We start from the raw sequence: 25,725 nt of genomic DNA, 5'->3' as shown, positions 1-25,725 counted from the left end.
TATATGTATTATCCCATTTAGTTATCACAAGAACTCAGCTATTGTATTATTTGCATATTTATCTGCAGATGAGAAAATTGAAGTTCAGAGAAATAATGAGTTTTGCCTGAGCTCAACAACCTAGTAAGTGGCAGATACAGAATTAGAACAAAATTGGTCAGACCTCAAAAGCCAGTTCTTTAATTTAGATCACATTTACTGACAAGGAAGAACATGTATACTATAGTGCTAAAGGAAGATGCAGTGCATAGAAGAGCTGCACAGTTTGATTCATTTTGTAAAATATACACATACCATTAGATATTAGATATCTAGATTTACATGGGGAAAATTCTAGAAGAATATACATGAAAATGTTAATAAAGGTTATTCCTCAGGTATTCAGAGAATTTTTTTCTTTATTCTTGTTTTTCTTACTTTTCTACAATGATTACATTTAACCTGTAAATGGAAAAACAAATCTACAAAACCAATGCCCTTTTGAAGTTGCAAACCATAGCCTATCACCTATTTTACTCCAAACGCAGCATCCAGTTGTTAATAAAGGTTAATAAAGGTTATTCCTCAGGTATTCAGAGAATTTTTTTCTTTATTCTTGTTTTTCTTACTTTTCTACAATGATTACATTTAACCTGTAAATGGAAAAACAAATCTACAAAACCAATGCCCTTTTGAAGTTGCAAACCATAGCCTATCACCTATTTTACTCCAAACGCAGCATCCAGTTGCTCCATACATTTTAAATATGGCAGATCATCCATATGTTTATATTCAACAAACACATCGTGAGCACCTACTACATTCTAGGTACTGTTAATATGAATGATCTTACTTCGGTGTACTTAGAGTCTCCTTTCTGCTCCCAAGTGTGGCACCAAGGGTACCCACCTCCTCACACGTTGATCACAACTATTTGCATTTGGCTTTTGTGCCTTATCTCTAATTACCAAATGCAACTGAACCTCTATGAAAGGAATATTTAGCATTCTAGTACCAACCCAGGGCCTGGCTCAGGGACCTTAGGCTTTGGATATCACAGTCAGATGTCTCCTCAATCGGCACCTCTGAATGCCCTACTCCTGAAAGCAGAGTGTGCTGGTGTCAAGAGGATTCTTAAGGCTGATTTTCAAAAAGAGAGGGTCAGATCTCAAAGCCTGGCCTCCACCATCAAGGGCAAATTCCTCACTCGTTCAATGTTCCTTCTCCTGTCTTCCCCATCTACCTTCCTCCCTTTATTTCCAGAACTCTGGCTCCTAATCCTCGCCCTCTCTTCTGCTGTTAAGACAATTGGATGTAGTGATTTTAGAACCCATCCTCACTGAATCTCCTTTCATTTATCTCCTCCAGTCATTTATGTCTGATTCAGCAAGAAAACACGTTGGGGCCTCCCAGCCCCGTTTCCAGTCAGGACAGCCCTTCCCAAAGGGGAGGAAACCAGAGGCTCACCCGTCCCTGGAGACAAGGGAAGAGAACAGCAAAACTCTCCTCTCTGCGTTCACTCATTGTGAGGAAAGATCAGTACGTATGTGCTAACAAGATTAGGAAGGACTAAACCTGAAAACAGGACCAGCACTTTGTTGAAAGGCCAGATTTTAAAATGGCTTAAAAACATTAAAAGTAAAAACAGAATTTGTTATCGTCACCAGGGAAAGCCGAATACCATTTTCAGCAGGCCCAGTTACTAGCCCAGCGCCCAGCACTCACACTGCGGGCATCACCGGGATCGGCAAGTCGGTCCCCGCCGCAGCGTGGGTTTGAGCGGACGGGACAGGAACCACGCTCGGACGTGCTGCCCCCTGGTGGCCGGGCGCCTGTTGGGGGCGAGCGCGCGGTGGGTCAGAGGCGTGGTACCTGCGCGATGTCATTTCCCACGCGCCTCTTGGGGAGGGTGCCACGCAGGGCCCAGAGGCCAGCGTGGGGGCTCCGCCTCTTCAGGGGAAGGGGGTCCTTCGGCGCTCGCGCCACAGTGCGCGTCAGCCGACGCCACACTGGGGGCTGCGCGCGGAGTCCGAGGCAGCGCACCCCCGCTCCCAGCCGGGCGTCCACCCGCGCGCCCCCCGGAAGGGCCGCGCGCCAGGCGGGACAAAGCCGCGGGCGCCGTTGTTTGCTCAAGAATGTCGCCTAGACGACCCAGCCCGGCCCACCCACAGCCTCTGGCAACCTAGACCAGTCAGGGGAGAGGCAGAAAATGGAAGAGCCTCCGGAAGAGCCTCTGGCCGAATCCTTGGCACCTGAAAGCACAGCCAAGTCCCCAAATGACAGCCACACGGTGGGCCAGGAAGAGAACGGGCAGAACCGGGACGAAGAGGAGGCAGATGAGCAGACTTATCACAGAACAGCTGACAGGGCTATCCAAAGAGTGTCCGCCCATGTGGATCCCAACCTGTCTGGCCAAGTCGACCGCAGAACATCTGTAAAGACTCACCACCAAGCGTATGAGCAAGCTACCAAACTAGCTGACTACCAGACTGATGACCCGGCTGACATCCAAGCTGATCACCTTCCACTTGACAAGGCACTCTACGGTGACTACGCACAGACTGACCACTTAGTGGATGAAGGGGACGCACACACAGAAGACAACCTGCTTAACTACGGCCTGCATGACCAGTCTGAGTATGAAATATTTCCCCAGTTTGGTGACATCCAGGTCAAAGAGGCTGACCTCAAAGTGCAACCTTCTAAATTGGAGGCTACCCAAGTAGACCTCAAGGATTCCAAAGCTTCGATTGAAACTGATACTGAGAGGGCAGCTGATCTGCAAGCATTGAGAATGTTTGATGCCAGAATCGACACTGATTTCCAAGGACAAGACCAAGTCTATTCCCACAGATTCCCTGACATCTCAACCAAATCGGACTATATCACAAGTCAAGAAAACACTGAAGCCATGGAAACAAAGCCTGTAGGTTAAAGGGGCATTTGATAACCACCTGGGAGGTTGGAGGCCAAGCCAGGGGCCTGTGCTGGTGGTAAGGGGGAGCAGGGAGGGCACATGTTGGAAAGGAATAAATCCACATGTTGTGGTATGGATGTGTGATCCATAGCATTCAGGAAGGGCAGGAGAAGGGTCGGAAATAAAGAGGTGTTGCCTTCTCTGCTACCCTTCCATCAGGAAGGACCAATGAACCAGCATTTAGGAGACCAGGGTTTTCAAGTCCTGGTTCTGCTGTTAACTCTGGGACACTAAGGCACTTCCTCTCTCTGGGCTTCTACCAGAAGAAAGGAATTTGAAGTCAGTTGGGTATCTTTGAAGGGAAAAACATCAGAAGGTACCTCCCAGGACTTGCAGTGTGTTATACTGCCTGGAGTATTAGCCAGCTCTCTCATAACAAAGGGTCATTTCTCTAATTCCTGGTGTTCAAATACTAACAACACCAGATTCTACTGATAACAGCACCAATCACAACAAAAATTCCTGGGGCTTTTCAATATATTAAAGATTTTGGGGGTGCATATTTCTATTTCAGGATGGTATTTCAGTACACCAAGAAGGAAGGAGTTTTGATGCATATGATCAAACTTATAGGAATGGGTTTCCTCCTATAGTATATGAAGATCCTTATCAAGTTGCACTACATTACATGGAGAAACACCGCATTCTACAAGTATTTCAGGTAAACCTCTCAATCCATTTCTTTAATTGTGAGTTCTACAGTAATTGTAAAAAACAAATTTTGACCAAGCTTTCAAGGGGTACAAGAAAGGGCCTTTGCTGTAAAAGAGATAATGTCATTGAGAACTCATTAAGTGCATTAAGATGTATTAACCAAAATCAGTAAATGATAAGCACCAAATGAATGATACTACTATGATATGAAAGCCTTCAGAGGGATTAGAGATCAGGTAGGTTTGTTGGTAGGCAAAAACATGGCCAAGGGTTAAAGTTTGAGCCAGACTAGGAAGGAAGGAGAAAACATTGGCAACTGAAGAGAGAAAAAATCTTTCCAGGCAGGAATAGAATAACTTTCAAAAGATGACCAACCTGTGACCATCTAAGAAATCACACTCTTCTTTTTTCTTTTTTTTTTAGTAAGGTATCATTGATATACACTCTTACGAAGGTTTCACAAGAAAAACAATGTGGTTACTAATTCATCCATATTATCAAGTCCCCTCCTGTACCTCATTGCAGTCACTGTCCATCAGTAAGATGCCACAGAGTCCCTATTTGTCTTCTCCAAGCTACACTGTCTTCCCCATGACTCCACACACACCATGTGCACTAATCATGATACCCCACAATCCCCTTCTCCCTCCCTTCCCACCTGTCCTCCCCCACCCCTCCCCTTTTGGTAACCACTAGTCCCTTCTTGGAGTCTGTGAATCTACTATTTTGTTCCTTCAGTTTTGCTTCATTGTTATATTCCACAAATGAGGAAAATCGTTTGGCATTCGTCTTTCTCTGCATAACTTATTTCACTGGGCATAATACCATCTAGCTACATCCATGTTGTTGCAAATGGTAGGATTTGTTTCTTTCTTATGGCTGAATAGTATTCCATTGTGTATATGAACCACATCTTCTTAATCCATTCATCTACTGATGGACACTTAGGTTGCTTCCAGATCTTGGCTATTGTAAATAGTGCTGCAATAAACATAGGGGTGCATATATCTTTTTGAATCTGAGAAGTTGTTTTCTTTGAGTAAATTCCTAGCAGTGGAATTCCTGGGTCAAATGGTTTTTCCATTTTTAGTTTTTTGAGGAACCTCCATATTGCTTTCCACAATGGTTGAACTAGTGTACATTTCCACCAGCAGTGTAGGAGGGTTCCCCTTTCTCTGCATCCTCACCAGCATTTGTTGTTCCTAGTCTTTTCTATGTTGGCCATCCTAACTGGTGTGAGATGATGATATCTCATTGTGGTTTTAATTTGCATTTCCCTGGTAATTAGCGATGTGGAGCATCTTTTCATGTGCCTGTTGGCCATCTGAATTTCTTCTTTGGAGAAGTGTCTGTTCATATATTCCGCCCATTTTTTAATAAGGTTATTTGCTTTTTGGGTGTTGAGGCATGTGAGTTCTTTATATATTTTGGATGTTAACCCCTTGTCGATATGTAATTTACAAATATATTCTCCTGTACTGTAGGATGCCTTTTTGTTCTGCTGATGGTGTCCTTTGAGAAATCACATTCTTTAGGGTAAAAAATAAGTAGTTTGAAGTTGCTCCTAATTCTTGAAATTACACATCTTATTGACCTCAGGATAAAGTATGACATTCCTTGGCCAATATATAGAATCATAAGAAATTGTCACATTTTAAAATTCTTGTTGCTTGGTGGGTTTTTGTTTGCCTGACATGCTTATTTTTATGTTAATATTATCAAGCAAGGCATATATATGTATGTAATAATGTGTACATGAAGTTATTTTGTGGTTAGAAAAGTGTAAAGTAAGAATGGCCTGCCTGAAGTGAAAACATTTAAACTGGGGAAGTTTAAGTTTAAAGAATAGGGTATAAAGAGCACAGATTTTGTGATCTGTTAGCCCAAAGCTCCAACCTAACTTTGTCACTCCTCATCTTTGTGATTTGGGGAAAATTAATTAACTTCTGTGAATCTCAGTTCTTGGTCCCCTCCCTGCCTCTGTCCCGCAGATAAGGGAGGAGACGCGATGAGACATCGAAGACCTGAAAGGGCCAGCCAGGGGACTCAAAGCGTAACAGCGCAAGAGTAATGCCGAAAAGGCACTCCTCATATTTATTGAGCAAATGAACCCAAATATCCAAAGAATTTTGAGTAGGGGGTTCAACACATGATCAACACACAATCATTATCTGACTTTGAGTCCAGCCTTAGGGTGTGATCCTCCTCAAAGACACCAAAACCACGTGAGGGCAGCCACGAGTTGTAGGAACTGTGTTGTCTTTACTCATTTTGTTATTGATCATGCATCAGGAGTTGTAGGAGAAACAATCAGGTCATATGCATTTGTACATTTGATTTCTATATTACTTGATTTATGTATTAATCCCATCAATCCCACACTCAGTTTCCTTATATAATATAGGGACAGGTGATTTTAGTTCATTAACCCTGCTCTATGCTTTTGCTTTCTGAAGATGTCCTTTTATGGGAGAGTGCTAATGGCTGGGTTCTCTGGCTTCAGTGAAAAATGTACTAATTATTAAGGTCAAGGATGAAAGCTGTTGAAAAAAGTAGATATCTAGCCATTCTATTAATAATTTTCTTCTGTTGGGAAAAACATGCAGTGTTATAAGAAAAATTAGTTCTCATATGTGTACTCAAAAGAAACATAAAATTGGCATGGGTACATTATACAGACCATGAGTATTTTACACCTGAAATTTGTCCTTTTGTTATTCCCTGCAAATGAGAATTCTACTTGCTTCATTATAATTTGGGGGGTTATTCAACAGCAGTTAAAGTATGGAAGCAAATCTCTGAAGTTTTTTAAGTGCTTTCTCACTTTTTTTGTTACAAATACTGAACTTCGTTTACACCTTTTAACATCAAATGCCTCAGAAGGAAGGTTCTTTATAAAATTCGATAGTGTTTTTAAAATTTTATTCAGAAGACTTTTCTTCAACCTCAAAACAAATAATTTACTAATTTCTCAGTCTAGCAAGATCACAACTCTCAAAACAAAAACTTTCTTAATACATCTTTGATCTTGGAAACTTAGAAAAATATCCATTGCTATTCATTACTAACTTTTTATTCCTCCAAATTTTACTTTAATTTGCCTAATTTTATCAGTAGTAAGAAAGTAATTTGTCCCTTGTAGGTATATATGAGCATATTTAAAATGCTATAGTACATGTTAGGTTATTGTTTTAAGTATAACCTGACCACATAACTTTAACTCAGAACCGGAATGTGATGCCTTATCCTCTCTCTCAGCAGATCACTGAAAACTTAGTCTATGAAAGGCCAGAGGACCCCCTGAGTTTTATGCTGGGCCAGGTATGGAATAGGAGAAAAGAACCACCTTTTTATTCTGTTTATTGTTAACTATAGCACACACACAAGAACACAAAACATGTATAACTTAGTGAATTGCCATGAAGTGAGCATATTTGCAACCACCATTCAAGTTCAAAAGAGTAAAACATTTGCTGGCATCCCAGAAGCCCTCTTGGTGCACATACCTCTTGGTGCACATATACACACATTTCTCTTCAGTATATACCCAGAGAGTGATTGCTGGATCACAAGGCATGTGTTTGCTCAGCTCTAGTAGATTATTTCAAACAATTTTCCCAAGTGATTGCAACAGTTTACACTACCAGTAGCAGTATGTGTTAAAGTTCTAGTTTTATATCCTTTCCACTTACATCCCACACTTAATATTATCAGTCTTTTTAGCATTAGCCATTTTGATGGGTAAACAGTATTAAGTCACTGCAGTTTCAGTTTGCTTTTTTCTAATTACTAAGGCAGTTGCATACCTTTTCATTTGCTTTTTGGCCATTTGGAAATACTTATTTTTCTATCATATTGTCTGTATTTTTTCCTCCACTCATTTGTAACTGTGTTCCTTATATTTTTGTTATGAACTCTTTGTTGCTTGTGTTTGTTATAGGTATCATCTTCCACTCTCTGCCTTCTCTTTGTATCTCTTCAGGGAATCTTTTGATGAACAGAAATTCTTGATTTTGATACAATCAAATTTTATAACCTATTTACTTATGATTAGTATTTCTGGTGTCCTCTTTTAGAAGTCTCTCCTTAGCCCAAGTTCCTGAAGATAGCCCCCTATGTTACTTTGTTGAAGTTTGTTTGTGGACTTTATTGTTTTTTCGTTTTTCAATTTTGTTTGCTTTTTGTCTTTTACATTTATATCAGATCAATTTGGAACTGATTTTATGTAGGGTGTGAAGTGGAGTCAAGCTTCATTTTATTCCAAGCAGACATCCAATTGACAGAGCACTTTTTATTAAAAAAGACCAGTCCTTCTACACTGCTCTTTGATTCCTACTGTATGTTTGTCTATCCTTTCTACAATACAAGACTGGCATTCCTTACAATAAGTCTTAATGTTATTAATATTCTTCTTTAAAAATGTCTTGGATGTTCTTAGGCCTGTGGATTTCCATATCAGTATTTAAAATTATGTGCATGCACACACACACACACACACACTCAAAGCACACACTAGTGGAATTTTTATTGGGATTGCTTTGAAATTGTAGATCAATTTGGGGAGAAGTGACAGCCTGAAATAATGAGTATTTCCAATCTTTTATGCCCTTCATTTATTTAGGTCTTTGATTTCTCTCAGTATAATTATTTGCACAAACATTTGATAGACATCATGGATGTTTCATAATTTCAATACTAGTATAAATAGCAATGTTTACCATTTCAGGTCATAATTGCCAGCTATTCAACTACAGCTAATTTTTTGTTGACCTTGTATCCACCAGCCTTACTAAACTCATTAATTCTAATCATGTATTTGTAGAGACTCTGGGTGTTTCTACATATATAGTCATATCACTTGCAAATAATGACAGCTTTATTTGACCTTTCCCACCCTTATCCTTCCCCCACCCTTGTCCTATTATGTACTGTATAGCGTCTCTTTGCCCTTTCAGGTCCACACTTCTCTCTGTTCCACCCTACAAAGAATCAGTATGATGTAGATCAATTGTCAGTCCTTCTGACTTCAGTTTGGGTTAAGCAAACGGGAAACCCTGGAGGAAGACTGCAAAGAGGATGAGATTAGGTCTGCTCCCCTGGCCTTTTCCCTGGTGATCTGTCTTGAGTTCCCTGGAGGTCACTACTTTTCTCAGGCATCTCACTCTACATGATCTTTGCTTCTGAATTCCAGTAATGCTCCGCCCTCTGACCTTCAAGGTTAAGAGATTAATTCAACTTTTACTAGCTCTGGATTATTGCATTATCTCCTATGACTCCCCTATGACTAATTCTTTTTAAATGGCCCCTTTATGAATAAGCCCTCACTGAATTCTTCCATTTTGAATGTGTCATCTGTTTCCTCTTGAGACATTCATTGACACAGTGTACTGGTTAGAGATCTCCAGTAAAATTAATACTGAATACAAGTAGCTATGGTCGTTCACCTGGATTGCTCTTGATCTTTAAAAAAAAAGTTTTCACTCTTTAGCCATTAAGTGTGGTGTCTGTTTTGTTTTACAAATACTATTAATTATGTTAAGGAAGCTCCCTTACCATATATGGTACCCCCTTTCTTTCTCCCGAGATTGTCTTGAAGGAAATCTCAGTCACCATGCAGGTCATATGTCCTGAAGAGTTTCCCAGTCTGGATTTTGCTGATTACTTTCCAACAATGTCACTCACTATGCTCTTCTGAACCCTATATTTTCTGTACATTGCTAGTTGTATCTAATGGTTTCTTCACATCCAGGTTCATTTTTTTGTCTTAGAAAGACTCCCTCGTAGGTGCTCTTCTCTCTGACCCCCAGTTAGTGCAAATGAGCCAGGAATTAACGATCTTTTCTGCTATAAGCAGTTATTAATGATCATTGCTTGACCTATTAATTCATTAGGGATTGCAAAATGGTGATACTCTAATTTTATCTTCTTTTTTTTTTCACTTATTAGCCATATTACATCTCATTAACTATTTAGTCACCCTAAGGCACAGATTTCATAGGAAAACAGGTAAGTGCTTAACACTTTCTCTTTATGTGCTTGCAGAAGCCTTTCATAGACTTCTCTAAAGGTGACCAATGTTTTTAATGTGATCAACTCATAAGTTTAAATATATTTTATGTATTTTAAGCCCTTATAGTTATTGTTCTTGTTGATTATTTGATTTCCCTATTTGAATCCAGTGGGAACTTTTCTGGATGACTCCTAACACTTTTAACATTCCTTGTAATTAATCATTTCATTGTTTTCTGCTGTAACAAGATGTTCCAGAAATAGCTTATAGTTTTCCTGCCCCAAATCTTAAAGCAGCCATTTTTCTCAGCAAATTTTGATCTGTCAATCTTTTTAATTTTAGCCATTCTAGTGTGTGTGTAATACTATGTTATTGTAGTTTCAATTTACATTTCCCTGATGAATAGACATGTTGAACATTAGAAATAGAAATTATCTGGATAAATATAAAAGATCACATATATATATACACACACACATATATATATACACATACATATGTGTGCACATATAAACATTTATTTATGTAGCTTTATATACATAGTTCTATATATCATATACAGAAATGGGATGTTTTCACACTTATTCAGATAGTTTCTAATTGTAATGTTCTAATGTTCAACGTGTCTATTTATCAAGAAAATAGCAAAAAATATACATAAACCTTTTCAGGTACTTACCAGCCATTCATTTATCTCCTTTAGTGAAGTTTGTGTTCAAATCTTCTATCCATTTTTAAATTAGGCTGTCCTTATTAAGGTGCAGGAGTGTTTTATATATTCTGGATATACCAGTCTATTATCAGATAAATATATTGCAAATACTTTCTTCCACTGTGTAGCTCTCCTTTGGTTTTCCTTTCAGTGTCTTTCAAAAAGCAAACATTTTTAATTCTGATAAAATACAATTTGCCAACCTTTCCTTTCAGAATTTGTGCTTTTATGAGACTTAGAAATCTTTACCTGACCCAAGTAACAAAGACATTCTCCTATGTTTTCTAGATTTATCATTTATACTTTAAAATTTAGGTCCATGATTCATGTAGTTATTTGTGTAAGGTCTTGCATTCATTTTCTTATGATGCTGTAACAAATTATTATAAACCTAGTAGCTTTAATTAATACAACTTTCTTATAGTTCTGTAGGTCTTATAGTTTGTACAGGTCTCCCCATACTAAAATCTAGGTGTTGGCAGGCTGTGTTCCTTTCTGGAGGCTCTAAGGGGAAAATCCACTTCTTACCCATTTGAGTTATTGGCAGAATTCACTGTTGCACCTTAAGAAAACGACAGCCTAATTTAAAAATGGATAGAAGACTTGAACACACACTTCACTGAAGGAGATAAATGAACTGAATTTGTAGGACCATGGTCTCCATGACATGCTGACTGTAAGCTGAGGCCTATTCCCAGTCACTGTATTCTTTGCTGATGATCCTCTTTCTTCATCTTCAAAGCCATTGATGATTAGTGAAGTCTTTCTCATGTGACTTGAGTTCTCTTCATCAGTCTAGGGATTAATCAATTTGGTTGAGTTTTCAAAGAACCATCTTTTGGCTTCATTAGTATTCTCTATTGTTATCTTTTATTTCAATATCTCCTTTCCTCTTCCTAATTTTGGCTTACTTTTTTTTTCTAGCCTCTTAATGCAAAGCCTTAGATTATTGATTTTAGACTTTTCTTTTTTTCTAATATAGACATTTAAAAATATATTTCCCTCTAAGCACTGCATTAGTTGCATCTCACAAATCTTGATACATTATATTTTCATTATCATTCAGTTCAAAATATTTTGTAGTTTCTCTTGTGATTTCTTCTTTGACCAGCTATTTATTTAGAAGAATATTGTTTCATTTCCAAATATTTGGAGTTTTTCTAGATATTATTCTTGATTTCCAGTTTAATTTTGTTGTTCTCTGTACAATTTCAGTCTCTTTTCGTTTATTAAAACATTTTTATGACCCAGTATATTGTCCATCTTGGACAATGTATAATATTCACTTGAAAAGAAAGTGTTTTCTACTGTTGTTGATCTGGTGTTCAGTTAGTTTCAGTCAGATCAAAGAGGTTTGTAATGTTATTCAAATCTTCCATCTTTGCTGATTTTTTGTTGTTGTTGTTCTTTAGGACCATCTGTTTTTAAATAACCCACATTCTAAGAAAGAATTAACATTTTTTAAGTGGTTGAAGTAGGAGGAGGAGGAGAAGGAAGAAGAGGGGAAGAAAGAGAAGATGGGGTCTGAAAGAAAGGAGGGGAAAGGCAGGAGGAAGGGGGTCTCAGTAGCAGCAACGGAGATAATATTTGTCCTGCCTAAAGTCAGTATTATCCAGGCCTTTTCAGGAGAAATTTATACCAACCCCTGGTATAAACCTTAACATTTAACCTAATGATCAATACCGTTGAATTTAGATTTCCCATTTTATTGCTTGTTTTTTGTGTCTGTTTTTTTTTTAATTCCTCTGTTCCCCTTTTATTGCCTTCTTTTAGATTATTTGAATAACTTCAGTATTCTACTTTATCTATTGGCTTTTTAACTAAACCGCACATTATTTTTTAATGATTGCTTTTGGGATTACAATATATATCCCTAACCCTTCACGGAACAAAATTAATATTTGTATCACTTCACATCAAAAGTAAACCTTATAATCATATAGGACCCTTTACTCCCATCCACTGTGCTTTATGTTAAACTTCTTACATGTATCACTTTCTACAAATATGAAAAACTCCCAAGACAATAATATAATTATGGATTTAAATAATCATGTATATATTAAGGAACTTTAGAAAAAAACTCTTTTATATTTATTCAGATAATTTATATTTCTAATGTTCTTCATTCGTTTGTGAATTTTCAAGTTTCTCTCTGAAATTATTTCTTCAAACAGAAAATCTTTTTTATGCACTTCTTCTATTCCAGGACTGCTGGGAATGAACACTCTTAGTTTTCCTTGGTTAGATTCAAACTGTAAGCTCTCTCTTGCTTTCTGTGGTTGTTGGATCATAGCTCAGGCCAGTTCTTTAAGCCCTTGCTGCACTCCTTTGAATCTGTCCTGCAAGTGCACACGATTCAAGCGTCAGCTTGAGGCTTATGCACCGTTCACATACATTTGGAGAATTTCTTCCCTTTTCTAGGATTCCCCTTTACTCTTCACATCTGGCCAAATCCATCAGGTTACTTCCCCTGATTCTTCCATCCAGAAAGACAGTCTTTTGGAATCTTAGACAATTCTGAGCAGCCACAGCCAGAGCTGTCACTGGGTCAAAGTTATCATTCCACGTTAGTCACTCACTCCGAGTTTAGATTCCCCTTCCAAATCTGCATGTCTTTGCTTAGTGTCCAGAGCATTCAGGTAGTTGTGGGGTTTTGTTTGGGTCAGCTTTGGGTTTGTTTGTTTGTTTGTTTGTTTGTTTTGGACATGGGATTGTATTTTATCACAGTACCTAATTGTTATTTGTAGGTTTCATTTTTAAAGTGCTTACTCTTTCATATAGAAAGCAGATCTTCCTTTTTTATATATAACATATGCACTTAAAGTTTACACATAAACTTCACTATGGTATTTTCACTTCATTTAGTTCAAAACAATTTTTAATTTTCATTATGACTTCTTCAACTGATGGGTTTGGGGACATTAGATTATTTATATAAATGATCAAATATTGGATTTTCTACTTGCCCTTTGGTTAATAATTTCTAACTTGTACTTGCTCATAGAACAAGATTTTAAATCTTTGAAATGTGTTAACTTGTTTTATGACAGCATAAGGTTAATTTTTGCCTTCTTCCTGATCATAGAGAAAATCTTTCATATTTTTCATATTTAACCGGGGTTTGAAAAAGATTTATTCTGCAATTATGGGAAGTGTTCCAAATATATCCATTAAATCAGATTTGCTTAACATGTTTTCAAGTCTTGCAATATGACTGTGGATTTGCCTATCTTCTGTAGTTCTGTCAATGTATGCAGTGTATATATAGTTGAGGCTATGTTATTAGGTGCCTGTGAATTTAATATTCTTACATCTTTCTGGTAAACTAAACCTTTTATCATTAAAAGGTATAGCATGAACACTGCTCAACATTGTTATGGCTATACGAGATTTAATTTGGTAGATATTTAAATGGCATATATATTTCCATCCTATTACTTTTAGCTTTACTATGTCCTTAAATTTTAGTACATAACTTTTATTTGTAGGTTTCATTTTTTAAAGTGCTTACTCTTTCATATAGGAAGCAGATCTTCCTTTTTTATATATACTATATGCATTTAAAGTTTATAACATAAACTTCACTACATAGTATTTTCACTTCACTATACGGTATTTTCACTTCATTTAGTTTACTTCATTTAGTTCTTATAAATAGCACATATTATAATTTTTTATCATTATTCAAGTCTAACAAGCTTTGAATTAGAGCATTTAGCCCATTTTTATTTGATATTATTAAAGATATATTTGGGTTTAAATCTTTTGTCCTACCACATACATCTATATGTCCTACCTGTTCTGTTTTTCTTCCTCCACTTTTTCCCTTCTTTTATCATTCTACTTTTTATTACTTTAGATGTTACACTCTCTTAATTTTTTCTTGTTTAAAATTAGGGTGATTTTTGAAAATTAACAGACTTCATTTTTTAGAATAGTTTTAGGTTTACAGAAAAATTGACCAGAAAATAAGAGTTCCTGCTTATTCCTTTTCCCTTCCCCCACTTCCTACTCCTGGGTTTCGCCTATTAACATCTTACATTAGTGTGATAATTTGTTGCAATTGGTGAACCAATATTCATACTTCACTATTAACTCAAGTCCATGGTTTATATTATGATCCCTCTCTTTGTGTTCTATATTCTACAGGTTTTGACAAATGCATATGATATGTATCTATAATTACTGCCCTAATAATCCTCTTAATATTTTTAATGGTTTCTCTAGAGATTATAACATATATTCTTGACTTATCAAAGTCTAAATTATTTGTATCAGGTCAGTGCAAGGCCTTCTGTATTTTAAATTGCTACATATTTTAACCCCACAAGATATGGTAATTCCAAGTAGACCAAAATTGCAAGTGGAAAAAATTATTTTTCATTCTCCTCAGGTACAGGAAATGATAAAACAGAGAGACAAATATGAAACCTACCAAGAATGAATCTCTCCTCAGCATTGTTCACAACTGTCAGTGTCAATACTACGTTCTGTTTCTCACTCTGAAAAATGGATTTTGAAAGGTTGCTGGTAATGACTCTGCCTAAATGTGTTCTTAATTTTTGAGTGAAAATCTATAGAGTACCTACTTGCAAAATTCACACAGCAGTTACAGATGCCTCTGGTTAATCATACAAAAACACACAATGTTATACTTACCCATGCATTGATAATTAGGTACCCAATCCTCCAAAGCACTTAACAAGTTCACAGATCCCAAAGAGGATCTAGAAAAGAATATTAGCAATTTGTATGCAAGTCTCAAAAAGCGTACAAGTCTATCATTTCTCCAAGCCTTTCACAGAATTTTTAATTCGAAAATATATGGAAAATAATTTGCAATAGCACTTTTTCTCCCTCTTAATGTAAGGTGATTGTTTTAATATCTTTTTTCTTGTTTCTTAATCCCTCCAACATATTTTTACTATTTTCCTTTCTGACCCTGCATGTTATGGTCTACCATTAGTGGATGTGATTTAATCTATCCCTACGGATACTTCTCTTCTGGTTAATGTACAGCAAAACACAAACATGCTCTACTACTCCATACACACCTGTGGGAGAGGCAGAATGTCACTTGCTCATTACCTTTGTTGACTGAACAGTGTCTACATTATGTGGAATGTGTAACCAACCAGTCCAACTGGTATTTAAAAGCAGAAAGCCTTAACATGGTCTGTCTGATAGGACAGTATCTGCTCAGCAATCATAACTGAGATGATCATCTGATACTGTTTTTGTGAACTGAACCTTTCATTCAATTTCTACTTGAACATTAAAGCCGACTTGATTCTTTATATTGTTTAACTGGTGACTCAGTGTGATTCCAATTCTCTTTTAACAATGATGCATAAATCCTACTTTTTATACTTGAATTTCATTTCTAATAATTATACAAAAAATTTCCTTGTAACTCAAAGCTTAGTTAATTTTTTTTCAACAGTCCACAAAATGTCCATGTGCTTAGGTTCAATAAATGTTCTCAGATAAACAGCTTTTCTGTGGGTTGTGAACTGACAAAACTAGGGTGAAAGCCAATAAATTTGCAATGAACCTTATGGGAAAAGTTGTGTGACATAACCAAAGTTATGCTTAATCAGTTGGTTGAACAAAATACCCAACAGTTGAAGGGCCAACATTAGTGACCAAAAACGTGGATGGTACCAATAACATCTGAAATAGGTATTAACAAATTCAGTTAGCTAGTTTTCAGTCCTAATACCTGGTGGCTTTAATGTTTCTTAGGCAGAACACCTTGTACCAGACCACACCAGCCACCTGGCCCTTCTCACTGGCTTTCTATGATACATCTCACAACTGTCATTTTGACCTTTCACAATGCGGCAATGGACCAAAGGGGATGGGCTTGGTATGGTCCAGAGATCCTGTTTGAACATATCTGGCTGAAAAAAGGGAGAAAATGGAGATCAAACCTCATTTTTGGTGAATCAAGCTCTTTACTAAAAGAGCCGCCTAGTGTAGAAGATCAATCAGCTGAAAGTATATTCAGTTCTTAGTCCCTCGGTGGTAGGAAGTCATCCCGGACCAGTAAATCACTCCTAGTATTTACCAGGAGTAAACACTAAAAGTGAGAGTCTAGGTGGAACTGGCTATCAACTGTAAGAGAGGCCTCAGAGATGGCCCTCTTCAGAGTAAAACTGACAGAGACTTGGAGGGCTCAAGGAATAAAAATGCAACACTATGTTGTACACCTGAAACTAATATAATATTGTATGACCACTATACTTCAATACAAAAAATTAATTTAAAACATTGCTAGCATCTCAAGAGATCATAATTGATGTTTAATAACATTGTTAAAGTAAAATATAAAATTCCTCTTGTACTTTTAAAGATACAGACTTCATTTTACTTGGCACCTATGACAGAAATCAGTACAAACTTTCTTCTGGTCAGAGGGAAATTCTCAATTCAAGAAACCTGTTCCTCTCAGTCACTCCTAACCCCTCAACCCATATCCTGTGATTCTTTCCCCACATCACCTCAACCACCAAATATGAGATTTTCTTATCTTCCAGAAAAAGAAAATGTAATGGGAAATAGTTTCAATGTCAGAACAAGCAGAGATCAAAACATACGATTTCCCTTGAAGGAATCCTCTAAGGATGCTTCTGACAGTTATTCCCACAGATAAGAGGTGTGAGGGTCTCAAGTGTTGTTAAATGAGGTAACATGTAAAAGCACTTAGTATCTGGCACTGTTAGCGCTTACTATTTAGTAATATCATTATCAACAGTATCAATGTTAGATTTTACCTGACAGTCCTGATAACCTTCCCTCACAGCTTTCCCTAGTCACCCTGATCTCTTCACAGTAATACAAGCTGAAGTTACTAGCGCAGTTTTCCTGGGCCTTATCTTCTCCTCTCTTTCATTTACTGAATAAATGTGATATCATTCATCATTAGGGAAATTTAAATCAAAACCATGACAAGAATACCATTTCATACCCAGTCAGTAACTAGTGTTGACAAGGACATGCAGATATTAGAACACATACACTGTTAGTGGGAAGGTGAAAGACTATCATATGACTTAGCAATTCCACACCTAGGTATATACTCAAGTCAGCTGAAAACACTCAAGTCAATTGAAGAGTTTGGCCATACAAAAACTTGTACATGAATGTTCATAGCAACATTCATAATAACCAAAATGTGGAAACAACACGAAGGTCCATCAAGTGGTGAATGGATTTTTTTAAATGTGGTGATAGACAGATGAATAGACAAACAAAATGTGGTCTTTACACACAATGGAGTATTATTCAGCCTTAAAAAGGAAAGAAATCCAGTCATATGCTACAACATGGATAAATTTTGAAGACATTATGCTAAGTGAAACAAGTCAGTTACAAAAAGACAAATATTTTTTTATTCCACTTTTATGAGGTATTTAAGCAAGCCAAATTCATTGTTCTACAGAATACAGTGGTTATCAGGGACTTGAGGAAAGGGAAAATGAAAAGTTGTTTAATAGGTATTAAGTAGAGTTGTTTAATAGTTTTAGGTTTTCAAGATGGAAAAGTTCTGGAGATGTGCTGTACATAATGTGAATGTACTTAATACTACTGGACTGTACACTTAAAAATAGTTAGGGTGTTACTCTCTGACACCATACACAAAAGTAAACCTGAAATGGATTAAAGACCTAAGTGTAAGACATGAAACCATAAAACTTAGAAGAAAACAAGCAAAAATCTCTTAAACATAAGCATGAGAAACTTTTCTGAATATGTCTCCCTGGGCAAGGGAAACAGAAGCAAAAATAAACAAGTGGGACTATATTAAACTAAAAAGCTTCTGTACAGCAAAGGAAACCACTAACAAAACAAAAAGGCAACCTACAGTATGATACAGGAGAATATATTCATAAGTGATATATCCAATAAGGGGCTAACATCCAAATATATAAAGAACTCATATGACTCAATGCCAAAAAATAAATAAATAACCCAATTAAAAAATGGGCAGAGGACCTAAATAGACATTTTTACAAAGAAGACATACAGGCACATGAAAAAATGTTCTACTTCACTAATCATCAGGGAAATACAAATCAAAACCACAATGAGCTATCACTTCACACCAGTCAGAATGACCACCATCCAAAAGACAAGAAATAACAAGTGTTGGAGAGGATGTGGAGGAAAAGGATCACTCATACACAGTAGGTAGGAATGTATACTGGTGCAGCCACTGTGGAAAACAATATGAAGTTTCTTCAGAAAACTAAAAATAGAAATACCATAGAACCCAGTAACTACACTTTTAGGAATTTACCCATAGAAAACAAAATATCTGATTGAAAAAGATATAGAGCATAGAGCATATAGCCAATAATTCTGTGACATCTTTCTGTGTTGACAGTAACTACATAGCTGGGGTGAGGATTTAATAGTTTAGATAACTGTCAGATCACTATGTTTTATACTTGAAACCAAAGTAATATTGTACATAATGAAAAGAGTTAAAGTGGTAAATGTTATATTATGTGTTTTTTACCACAGTTTTAAAAAATTGAAAATGAAAAAAACTGATACATCCATACAATGGGATATTAATTGGTAATAAAAAGGAGTGAGGCACTGATACATGACTCTGACTTGGATGAACCTTGAAAACATTCTGCAAAGTGAAAGAAGCCAGACACAAAAGGACCCATATTATTTGTTCTCATTTATATGAAATGTCCAAAATAGGAGAATCCATGGAGACAGAAAGTACATTTGTGGTTGCCAGAGAAGGGGGATAGTGGAGAATGAATGCAATGAGCATGAGGTTTATTTCAGGGATAATGGAAATTTCTGGAACTAGGTAAGTAGTTATGGTTGTACAACTCTGACTATTCTCTAAACCACAGAACTGTACACTTGAACAGGGTGAATTTTATGGTATATGAATATGTCAAGCTGTTTTTAAGAAATAATAAATGTGGAGGTGAATATTTTTAAGTATATTTTATAACAGGAGAGTGAAGGGGCATAGCTATGAAGCACAGAAACAATAGAAATAGGAATACATGACCCTTCTAAGAAAAGGACCCTGTTTCCCCCATGCTTTACAAATTCCCATGTTTTTACTCTTTGGTCTTTTGCATCTGCTTTATTTTTAAAATTATCCTCCATTACTTTGTGTGTATGTGTGTGTATGTGTGTGTATGTGTGTGTGTGTGTATGTGTGTGTGTGTGTGTTTCCAGTTTGATTTAATTGACATATTGTATAAGTTTAAAGTGTACAGTATAATAATTTGATACATGAATATATTTATTGTCAAGTAATTTCCATGATAAAGCCTCCTATTTCTGGACTTATTTTCAGGTTTACTCACCCACTCTCCTCCACTTGCCTTCCTTTTCTCTTATGTAATCAACCGCTATCTTAACCCTATGCAAATCCACCTATTCTTGTAAATATGTAAGTTGTGAGTATATAAGTGTAATTATGTCTGTTCATGATTTTGGGCTCACATGTCTAGATATATTTTTGCATATAGGGGTGTGGACAAGTATGGTTCAGATATCTGTGTCCCTATGCTTGAATTTTCTCATCAGTTATTTGGTTGGGAACATTGTAAGGCTAAAACTCAGAACTGTGTTTCTGTGAACAGCAAACATTCTTAGTGTGCCAGTGACTTATTAGGCTCTCAAAAGGCTATTCTATTTTTTCTTGTACTGTTGGCAGAATTTGCATCAAGCTAACACCAGATAAACAGATAGGGTTCCAATAGGCAAAATTATCTGCCTACTTCTGTGTTTTAATTTTTTTAAAAAAGAAAAAGCAGTCTTCCTCAAACTCCATTAAAATTGCAGTAAAGATATACAAAAAGAAATAACTCCATTTTAGTCCTGAAAGCAGGAGGGAGAGAAGGCAGACTTTTATGATTTCTGAAAACAGAAAGCAGATGGGATAGTGCTGGCAGATACACCAGGGCAGAGGCCTCCCTTGAGACTCCGTAAGGCGTTGAGTGGAAGGAGATGTTTTTCCAGGCAGAACCTCAGAGGGCTCAAAGCTCAGCATGGGCAGGGCCAGGGGATAGGAGTGAGCTGTGATGACCAAGGATTCCTCCTTTCTAATGGCCTTTACACTCTTCTTTTAGTCATCTACCACCAGAGCCACACTTTGCATCACCAGAACTGCCCCACAGCGAAATTACTCATGTAGTGGAATTACGCTTAAACAGAAATGACCCTGTACCTGGAGACTTTATAGGAAGGTTTGTGTCAAATTTTTATAGTAATTAAAAGTAGGATTAATCATCTCACAAAATTGTGAGATTAATCAAATAAATTGTGACATATCCATGAAATGAAAATCAACGCATCCAGTTAATGTTGCTGTAATTATTCGGATGAATATAGTTGGATCTACCCCATATCATATAACAACATATGTATACATATACCTATATACATATACATACAAAGAGTTAAACAGAGACAGACAGACTGAAGGAAATAAAATAATAGGAAAATATGAAACCTTGAGTTGAAAAGCCTTTTTAAGCATAATGCCAAAAGCAGAAATCATTAAGGAAAATATTTATATTATTGGCATGCAGTATTTTTAAAAGCCTGAAAAAAATTAACAAAAATGCCAAAGACTGAGAGTAATGGTTGCAATGAATAGGGCAGGTCAGTATCCTAAATATGTAACAAGTTCCCACAAATCAATTTTGAAAACCATAAATACCCCCAAAGAATTGGGCCAAGAACATGAATGAAACTTACCGAACAAGATATATAAATAGCCAAAGAAATAGAAATTTAAATAAAAATTAGACACCAATTAAATATTTTTTATAAACAAAAATTATTTTGAAAATGGTACTTAGCCTGACTGAAAGTTCAGAGAAATGGGCACCTTCTTACATTGTTGTGGGGAGCATATATTTTATAACACAGAAGGAATGCAATTCCATCACATGAATCCAAAAACTTGAAAATGAACTTGCCTTTTAGTCATAAATTCTAATTCTAGGAATTTATACTAAGCAAATCATGAAATGTGTTTAAAATTTTATGTACAAAAATATTTTCCACAGAAATATTTATAATATGGAAAAGTCAAATTTATAATATGGAAAATCTGAATTTTCAACCTCAGGAATTCAGTTAAATGCATAATAGCATATGAATATGCTAGGATACAATACATCCATTAAAGTTATGTTGTAGAATAATCCCACAGGGAAATGTCTGCAGCAGACTGTAAATGAAAATGACTAGTTTAGAAGACTCTAAATACGTTTGATCCCAATTACTGGAAAGAAATGCAAAGAAGAAAGATGAGAAGCACCATGAGAGTAGGAATTTTGTCCATTTATTTCTGCTAAAACTGCCTGACACAAAGTAATCCTTCAAATCGTTCCTGAAAAGATGATTCTAACGAAAATGTTCATTGTGTTTACCACTGGCTAAGGAAGTATAGTGACTTTTACTTTCTACAATGGACATACGTGTATTTTGTTATCAGAATAGAATAATGAATGTTGTCTTAAAGGCAGAATAATTTAGGGCAATACTTAAAGGCAGATACCAGGTACCGGCAGATGGTCATGCCCTTTTAGCTCTTAGCAAACATTGTGTAATGCAATAATTGTCCCCTCGCCAGCCCCAGGCCTGAGTAGACCTAATTTACCCTAAACCTCCAAATCCAAAATTCATTCTTTCATTTGAAACTATTCTAGTTTCCATGAGGCTGCAAGGACAGAGAAAGGAGGACAACAAATATATAAGCTAGATAATACCAGACTGTGATTATTTTTATGAAGGAAATAAAAGATGATCATATAAGAGAGAGAGTAACTGGAGTGGAGAGGGCAGAGTACTTTAGGTAGGGTGATCAGGAAAGACTTCTCAGAGGAAATGAGGGTATCATTTATCCTTATCCCTGAAGGATAAGGAGTCAGTCCTGGGAACTGCTAGGAGAAATGGATTTCCTCTAACGGGACTATCAAGTGCAAAAACCACAGGGCTGGAGCATACACAAGGTGAAAGTAGTACCTCCTGAAGTTGGCAGGGAATACATGGGCAACTTGTAAGCCATGGAAAGAGGTTGGATCTTACACCCAGTGCAAAAAGCCCCTGAACTGTTCTAAACAGAGGCACAACAAAGTCCAATTTATGTTGTTGAAAGTTCTTAAAATGTTTCTGATTAACAGGGTAGCTTTAAACTGCATCAAAAAACCTTCTGTCCCCAGGATCTAATAAAATTTTAAAAAACTTGAAAAAATCAAAAGTGTATATACTTACCAAATATCAAATCAAGAGAAGCCACAATCTAATTCACTGTTCTTCGAAAGCTGGTGGCCAAGGAAAAAAAAAAGTTTCCAAGGGAAAAACAACAGAGAAACACAGCTGTATTTTTAAGAAGACAAAGGCCTGGAATTCTTACTGTTACCCCTAAATCCAGACAGACAGTGTTACTTTATCTTTTGAACTTCTAACTAGGAAGTAGTGGGAATAATGATGGTTGCGAGGGGAAGGGCTGACTCCTGATGGAGCGCATTTTCAGAGCTAGCTTCAGAATCGGGAGCTGGATGCAAGCCCTGGAGCCTTCGAACGTGACCGGTCAGGCTAAGGAGGAGACAGCAGTGGGGACTGAGAAGGAACACCCAGAGAAAAAGGAGAAGCATGAAGAGAATATATTATGGAAGCCAGAGAGGAAAGTAGTACAAGAAGGATGGAGTCGTCAACTGCATCAATTGCTGCTGAACCAAATGAGCAAAATGAAGACATAGAGGTATCCCCTGGACTTGGCAAAATAGAGGCTGCTTGTAACTTGACAAGCAGTTTCCATAGAGGAGGAACAATAAAGGCAAGGTTGAATTTGAAGATTTACAGTGGCCAGTAGGCAAAAACAAACCAGTTGATCAGGAAAAGTTTAATCGTTACAGATACTGAGACCAGAGACAGTGTTTCCCTCGGGACCCACCTCTCAGACTCAGCGGTAAGACCGCACACAACATCCTTGACCAACTCTCTGCGGAAAATACAAAAAACAGTTTCTTAGACCTGCCCTTTAATTTGGACATCAGAGACCTGTCACACTGATTGTGTGATTACATTGGGTGGAGAAGTGAGCTAACTGGTTATTTTATGAGAATATGGTTATTCTGTATAATTCCATGTGATAACCACACATGGCCATGGCAATGGGCTTACGTCCCTTCCAATTGTAAAGGTCTGTTAATAATGACAGTTCCCTGAGAGAGAGCTGGATCTGTTTTAAGAAGTCAGCTTGTGGTGGCCATAATCTAAAAATATGAACTGAGTAAAGCATTTGTCATCTACAGGAGCTGAAGGGAATATAAGAATGTCAATTAATGTTGAGCAAAAGGATTGCCAAGTAAGAGAGAGGACCTATTAAAGGTCAAAAAGCCTGAATTTACACATTTCATTAAATTTGCAGAGTCAAGACCTACTGGAGAGAAAGCAATTTTCAGAAGTATTAGAGAATTATGCAGACCTGGGCATTTTCAGGCATGTAGTTTGCTCGGGTTCAGCTCGGGTGCGAGCTCTGATTAGTGACCTGCTGTACTCCACAAAGGAGCCTAGGTGCTCTGGCAGACTTACTTGTGAGCAGTTTTGCAGACGGTAGCTCCTTACCTATTCCATGAAAAATATTCTACTCTGTATTCACTTTATTAATTAGTGAATTAAAAAGATAACAATAATTTGAAATTTTAATGCCATTCTAAAAGGTACACTGATTGTCTAACTACCCCCAAACAGTACAGCCTGGTAGATGAGAGAGCAGGCAGTGAGAACAGACTGGCAGAGTCTTTACATCTAAATATCTTCGTGACCATGGCCAGGTTAATCTCCTCGCCTGCTGGTTCTCTCATCTGCGAAATGGAAGGGTCATAATGGTATATACTTCACAGGGCTATTGTGAAAGAGTAAAGATGAATGACAGTGCCTGGGACATTCAGAAGTATTGAAAATATGATAGATAAAATCATGGTTTGAGAAATGTTTTTCCTGAAACTGGTGATTAGAACAAAAGGCCCTAAGTAACCCATATTCCTAATTCAGAGAAACTCCAGATATGGGGCCAGTTGCTTTCCCATCCAGTTTACACTACAACTCCCTCCCCTATAAAAAAAAGTGGATTTGGAGTAAGGGGGTTTGGTGTTAGAGAATGCAGTGTTTGTGAACAGAAACATCCCAGTGGTTCCTTGTCCCAAAGATGAGAGAGAAGCCAAGAGTTCCATAGTTCATGAGTATGTATAGGACCAGTATCTTGCAGCCCAGTTATGTATCACATGAGTGACTAGGCTTGCCAACTTGCCTTAGGACAACCATGGAGAATTGCAGACAGTACAGAGAGGGGCATGCATACCCACTTTTAGTTCCACGTTCCTGAGATATACTAAGGATAGACACAGCTTGAGAATGGTGGTCCTGGAGTGTAGGTGAGATTGAAAGTTACGGACTGGCTGCAAACCAGTGAAGGGGGCAGAGCACTCTCTGGTGCTGAGGGGAGCTGGGTGGGGTCTGGTGAGAACTCTCACCAGCCACATCTGTACACCAACTCCTGTGTATACTGAGGCTGCGGCACTGAATTAGATGGTGGATGGTGGTGATGACCAGGGGGAGGGACAGACGCATCTCCTGGGCCAGTCACTTAAGATGTTGCTTAACTCTCAGAGGAGTACATACAGGGAATTGGGAGGTGGTTTATTGAGAGACAGCTCCCCGCTGGCCTTCCAAACCACTGGAGTCTCAAGTCTAAATTGTAGTGAAAGGAAGAGAATACATTAAGTCTTTCTAACTGAACTGAGATTTTTAGTAATGAGAATTCACTAATGAGCTTTGGAATCTGGGTAAGATGTGTTTAAAGGAACCACCTAGCCAGAGGGAGAGGAAAGATTAGCAGAACACAGTTAGAAAACAATTATTGGAAAAACAGACCAATCCTACCCGTATATTAAGCACTTGAAACTCCCTAACTTATCAGTTGCAGTTATTGTCTGAAAATTGATCTTCTTTTTCCTAGCTAGTCCCTTGTTTCTTATATGGGGTTTCACGTTCACATTATCTAATTTGAAAAAATTCATGTTTATTTTCTCCCCACATAATCCAAGTAATAGAACATAAAAATGCCTAAGATATGAATGAAAACACATGTCCTTGATTGCTTCCTTGCCACTTTATCACGAAGATTTCCAAGAGCCCATGTTTTTAATGACTTTTATATTTCTCTTTTTATAATTATAATATAGGTCTGTTGTTAACTTGGGAACTACCAAAGAAAAGAAGAAAATCAAAGGAATCCATATCACATCATCCAGATACAGCCATATTGATATTTACTTTAAATGCTTCCTAACTTTTTAATTCATATATATATATATATATATATAC

The 25,725-nt window shown here is 37.1% G+C and overlaps 1 protein-coding gene across 10 annotated transcripts; it reads left to right on the top strand.

The window, feature by feature from the left end:
* Positions 1-25,713, top strand: TEX55 (testis expressed 55). 10 transcript variants are annotated; one of them, XM_073231602.1, is made up of 4 exons: positions 648-2,905; positions 3,550-3,617; positions 6,869-6,931; positions 14,729-16,045. In XM_073231602.1, the coding sequence occupies exons 1-3, from the start codon at positions 2,189-2,191 to the stop codon at positions 6,885-6,887; spliced, it is 804 nt and encodes a 267-aa protein (XP_073087703.1). In that variant the 5' UTR covers positions 648-2,188; the 3' UTR covers positions 6,888-6,931; positions 14,729-16,045. The 10 variants fall into 10 exon arrangements, with proteins under 10 accessions (XP_073087701.1, XP_073087705.1, XP_073087703.1 ...); XM_073231603.1 differs by having other exon boundaries at positions 652-2,905; positions 6,872-6,931; positions 14,729-16,044; XM_073231599.1 differs by lacking the exon at positions 14,729-16,045 and adding an exon at positions 9,557-9,598 and having other exon boundaries at positions 666-2,905; positions 3,471-3,617; positions 6,872-6,931.
* Positions 25,714-25,725: the final 12 nt, after the last annotated feature.

The sequence above is a fragment of the Manis javanica genome, chromosome 3 (assembly GCF_040802235.1).
Source record: "Manis javanica isolate MJ-LG chromosome 3, MJ_LKY, whole genome shotgun sequence".
NCBI lineage: Eukaryota > Metazoa > Chordata > Mammalia > Pholidota > Manidae > Manis > Manis javanica.
Note: the sequence above shows the minus strand (reverse complement) of the source record. Positions and strands in the feature narration are given on the sequence as shown.

What these genes read in the sequence shown, in the direction of transcription:
- TEX55 (XM_073231598.1), top strand. Translation starts at nt 2,189, where the DNA reads ATGGAAGAGCCTCCGGAAGAGCCTCTGGCCGAATCCTTGGCACCTGAA. An exon ending in AAGCCATGGAAACAAAGCCT is followed by an intron (nt 2,906 to 3,470) that starts GTAGGTTAAAGG and finishes TTTCTATTTCAG; the next exon opens with GATGGTATTTCAGTACACCA. An exon ending in GCATTCTACAAGTATTTCAG is followed by an intron (nt 3,618 to 6,868) that starts GTAAACCTCTCA and finishes CCTCTCTCTCAG; the next exon opens with CAGATCACTGAAAACTTAGT.